This window comes from Melospiza georgiana, chromosome 8 (assembly GCF_028018845.1).
Source record: "Melospiza georgiana isolate bMelGeo1 chromosome 8, bMelGeo1.pri, whole genome shotgun sequence".
Classification (NCBI taxonomy): domain Eukaryota; kingdom Metazoa; phylum Chordata; class Aves; order Passeriformes; family Passerellidae; genus Melospiza; species Melospiza georgiana.
This window is the reverse complement of record NC_080437.1, coordinates 36,332,756-36,337,755: the sequence shown is the minus strand read 5'-3', so window position 1 is coordinate 36,337,755 and position 5,000 is coordinate 36,332,756. Positions and strand designations below refer to the sequence as shown.

The window sequence follows — 5,000 nt, the reverse complement described above, 5'->3', positions numbered from 1 at the left end:
GCCCCAGCCTCGCCGCAGCTAACTGGCTGTTGGGAGGATGGAGAGCCCGGTGCTGGCTGCTGCCTACCTCTGCTCCACAGCACCATTGTAATAACTCATGCAAATGTGAGGACTCTGGAGACAAAGGGAGGTCAAGTAAATGGCTCAGGGATTCATGTCGACAAACAATATTAGATGTAAAATGTGTACCTTTGACAAAAGTATTAATATAGTGCTTTTGATTTTTTCCTGATGAAAAGTGAAAAGTAGTAATTACGGAGTGACAGAGGAAAATGAAGTTTTGAACCAAAAGGCAAAGTTCGCGGATGAAAAAGCCCAACCCAATTAGCTGCTTATGAGGAATCGAAATTCAGAGCATTTGCTCTTCCATCTCCCTCAACAACCTTTTGATTGACTCTGCTTAGATCTGTACAGCAAAGCAGATAAATCGACATGCCACATGCATGCGATGCTTAATCATTTGTAATAGCCATATTTGCCCTGACATACAATTTGCTATATCAAGCCAGTTTTTCCTTGCTCACCAGTGTTCTGCTGCTTGGCCTTTGCTTTATAAAACATTTAATAGTTTGCTTTAAATACATCAACATGCTGATATACGGTTGCCCTTTGTGTGCCTCCTGGAGAAATCGTGCACTTTCCTCCTATTGTGCTTTGCATGGTTTGTCATTGGGGAAGAGAGCTCGTGTCGGGCAAGGAGGGGTATTAAGGTCTTGATTTTCTGTCTTGTACAAGCAGCTACTCCGTGCATAAAGGCCATCAGTCCTAGTGAAGGCTGGACTACTGGTGGGGCCACTGTCATCATAATCGGAGACAACTTCTTTGATGGCTTACAAGTCGTGTTTGGAACTATGTTGGTCTGGAGTGAGGTAAGCTATCTAAATTGGTGGGCTTTGAACTGTAACATTTTTTCCATGAATGATTTTAACAAGCTGTCAATAGGCTATTGACATGAGGTATCATGAGGTTTCGTTTCACGGTGCCTTTTTAACCATGAATTCGCGTGTGACAATCGACTGCCCGGCCGGGGATGTACTTGAGGCACTTCATGGCCCTCTAGTGGAAGACTTGCTGCAGGAGGTCTCCCAGTACAATTGGACAATTAGTGTTAAAATTACCAGGAGTAGCCTTAAGGAGACATATGGAGGCAATTTTCATATGAATGATGCCCTGTGGCCTTTCCTGCAAACGAAAACCAAGGATCGTTTACAGAGCTTTTTCTGAAAAAAACCCTTGTAGAACCCATATCTTCCAACGTGACAGCATGGGAGGGAGAGTTTGGAGACAAGGAGCGCCATTGAAAGCCATTTCTGTGATTATGTGAACTGGCTGGCATCAGCCTTATCAGTGCCATCTTGATTTAAGGCATGTTTTCTGTACGATTCTTGTAGCTGATAACACCCCACGCCATCAGAGTTCAAACACCACCACGGCACATTCCAGGAGTTGTTGAAGTAACTCTGTCCTACAAATCCAAACAGTTCTGCAAAGGTGCTCCCGGCCGATTCGTCTACACTGGTGAGTGTGTGGTTTCCATTCTCCTCCTGGGATGGCGACTCCTGACACGCAGGAGTGAAAAATGCTGTTTAAAATAGGATGTGTCTTGCAGGACGTGTAGATGGTGGTAGCTGGACCTCAAAAGACCTGTTCATATGGGCACCCAGGAGCTCTGGTGCCCATCCAAGCTCTTGGGTCTCAAAAATGTCCCCGTGTCCCATGGGATCCAGCTCCCTCACAAGATGTCTGTTGCTTCCTGTTTTCACGTTGGCCAGAAATAGATTAACAATGGTATTTCCTACTCTCCTCCAGCCAGAAAAAGGAGTTAAGAAGTGCTCAGTGATGCAAAATATTTTTCAGGCCATCTATCCAAACTTCTTGAACTTCCCCGAAGGTTCAGTTGAAGTTTTAGGCATCGGTTCAAGGAGCTGTTGTTGGATCCAAATGACTTTATCCAACCCTATTCACAATTGGTCTCTAAAGATTCCCTCAGACCTAAAACTTGGGATATAAACTCGTAAGGCTGGGAATGATTTATTTATGCCAATTCTTTTAAATACATTTGATTTTAATTTAAAACGGCACAAGAAAAAGTCGGAACTTTGTGGTTTTGCAGTGGTTTTAATATGAAAATTCTTATTTTGGGATGAAGTATTGCTTGCTTTTTATCTGAAATGTGTATTAGAGTGTTTCTGGCATTTTCCAATGAATTTTACTGAGGTGCAGGGAGGGAAAAGGGAGAAATAGCGATTTAATTTACTGTACTTTTGGACGAGATTTCTAGGTAATAAATTTGATCTGATGAATCAATCTCTCTTTTGAAAACAAAGAGCCTTAACTGTTTACTCGACAGACTGCAGGGATTCGGGGAGAGCCCTCGCTGCTTATTGGGTAGATAATGCAGATTGCAGATGATGTGCAGATGATGTGCATTTTGATGAATATTTTCCCACTAGACTGCAACTGTTTCTATCTATTAATTTAGATCTAATGGGAAAAGTGTGTTCCTGGGTAGTTTTAAGGGAGGACTTTTGCAACTGTTAATGCATCCTGGATATGCTTTTGTGTCTGCCTGATGTCTATTGTTGAAATGAACTTTTAAGTGATGGTAGCACCTGAGATTCCTATATTCTCTCTATTCCCAAAGAAATCAAAACCTGAGCAAAAACACTGGCATCCAAACCTGGGTTCCTCACTTCTGGCTGGTGAAGGAGAGAATATTTGCATTTATTGATCTTTAGGATTGAGTTTCACCAGAGCTTCCAAATGGGATGGTGGTGGCTGTGATGCTTTTGAGGCAGATTTATCCCAAAAGACAGAGTTGTTTTGCTGCTAAGGTGGTGAGCACAGGTGGGGCTGTCACTGTTGTGGGCTTAGAAATGCTCTTATGAACAATATTTTATACATACATATATATATATATAAATATATACATACATACAGACACATAGATACACACGCACGCGCACACACACACACACACATATATATATGTGTAGAGTTTATGCAAAGCTACAGCTGAGTATGACAAGCTGAAAGAAGTGTCCAACAAAATAAAAAATGAATGAATTAGCAGGCTCAGCCCAAGTTGCAGATATTTGAGCTGTTGGGAGCTGGTGCAGTTCCACGGCGCGCAGGGAAGCGCCGCAGATTTGAACCAGATGACGGTCTGGCTCTCAGGGCAGAGCCTGGAATTCTAACTTGCTTTAGAGTCATGTTTTTGACTGATTTCTGGGGAGCAGATTTTGCAAATGTGGCTAATTTTACTGTTTTGAGGTTCTTTCTAATGTGGAAGTGGAACTCTTTCTAATATGTTTATGGGACTGGAAGAACAAACCATTCATTTTTTCCTTCCTGGGGTTGTCTTTTGTCTTTATTGCCAAGTAAAGATGTTTAAAAGGATCATGAGAATGTCAGGAGTTTCTCCCACTGGAACGAAATTGTAATAAAGTTATGTAACTAACAACACTTTAACAGGAACAGATATTTAGAACACCTTTGGAGGGAAACAAAAGCCAATATCCCAGCAATAAGGAAATAGAGAGAGAAAGCCAGAGACTGCCTGACCGAGAAACTTCTGCTTTGCTTTATCCCAGAGTGATAGGGTGGCTGAGATAGTCTTTGGAAATTACAGCTGCCATTGAGAGGGAAGCCAAGCCTTGCTGCATTTCAGAAAATGAAAATGCTGTAGCCTGGCGGCGGGAGGGGCCGGGTCCCCAGGGCATCTGTTTCCCATCAGTGTCCCACCATGCTTGCAGCCTGGCTTGGCACTCTAACATTTAACCTTCCCAGCAGGAGGTGGACCATAGGGCAACAAGGCTGCAGAATAATGAAACAAGAGTGTAGTGTGGTGCACAAAGCCTTTGTGAGCGCACAAGTTGAGACATTAAACCATCAGGGCAGGGAGATGCGAAAGTTCCAGATTTTTCTCCAAAGCCCCCATTAGCCCGGCGCAGAAGCAGGAGCACGCCAGCTCCCAGCAGGCAAAGGCAAGGCCTTTCCCCATCTATCCATGCCTTTTTGCCCGCTGCTTTCAACTATTATAAAGATACAATTACCTTGGGAGATTGTGGCAGTTCAGTTGATTAGCACGGTGAATTAAAAGAATGAGTCACAAATGACATGTCCGGCTCTTCTCTACTAGTCCTTTGTATTCCCAGTGTACCTCACCCCTGTTGTAAGAAGGTCAAAAATTAGAGAGAGATAACAATTTTCAAGCAGCTAGCACTTAGGAGCAGAATTAACAATCATTCTGTATGTAATTGCCAGTTAATAGTAAATTGCCTTCTAGACTGTAAAATGCAATATAAACTGGTGGGCACCTAAAATTAAATTAATGAGGTATTTGCTGCATTTAAAAGTGAATAGTGCAAATTAATAACTGGGTACAATACTTGTTTTAATGCATATCGAGCGGTGCAGCGTTTGCTTGTTTAATACTAATTTTAAAAGTGCTACCTGAAAAATTTGCTGTCTGTGGGTAAATTGAGTGGTCGGTGGAGGTTGTAGCCATAATTTTGCTGGTACAGTCTTCCAGGTTTCTAAATTAAATATCAGAGATTATTTTTTAATTAGAATATAAGCACTGCAGCCTTATTTGATTATGGCAAATTGTGATTTGTATGCTTCGAAATGAAATTATGTTACAGATAAAATTGCACCTTTACACACATATTTTAAGCTCTGCAGCTTCTGTTGGTTTGCTCTCAGCTGAGCAGCAGGATTGTGTTTACAGTGTGTTTGTGCCACTGCCTTCCTGCTTCCTCTGTGTTTTGTGTAATTTCCCAAGCAAATAAAGGGTGCACAGCCTGATCTAGAGCATACCAAAGCAGTTTCAAAGGATGATTCGCGGCCCTTGGAACTTTTCATGCTGGCAGCTCTCGCCCTAAGGTTTTTGTTGCACGCCCCTATTTTGGCAGCTTCTTTGGCTTTGAGGCAATGCCCCAAGCTGTCAGGAGGCAGCAGATCCCTTGCAGGGGACCCTGGCGTGCGACCGCCACCAC

At 42.7% G+C, this 5,000-nt stretch overlaps 1 protein-coding gene across 11 annotated transcripts in view; it reads left to right on the top strand.

Moving 5' to 3' along the window:
* EBF3 (EBF transcription factor 3) overlaps positions 1 to 5,000 on the top strand; it is a 118,900-nt gene that overhangs the window by 84,693 nt on the left and 29,207 nt on the right. For 9 of the 11 annotated variants that reach the window (XM_058029278.1, XM_058029283.1, XM_058029276.1 and 6 more), the window contains 2 exons: positions 739 to 869; positions 1,392 to 1,518. In XM_058029278.1, the coding sequence (XP_057885261.1) occupies positions 739 to 869; positions 1,392 to 1,518 (258 nt within the window). Of the gene's footprint in view, positions 1 to 735; positions 870 to 1,391; positions 1,519 to 5,000 lie in introns of all 11 variants that reach the window. The other 2 variants (XM_058029277.1, XM_058029274.1) reach the window with 1 other exon arrangement.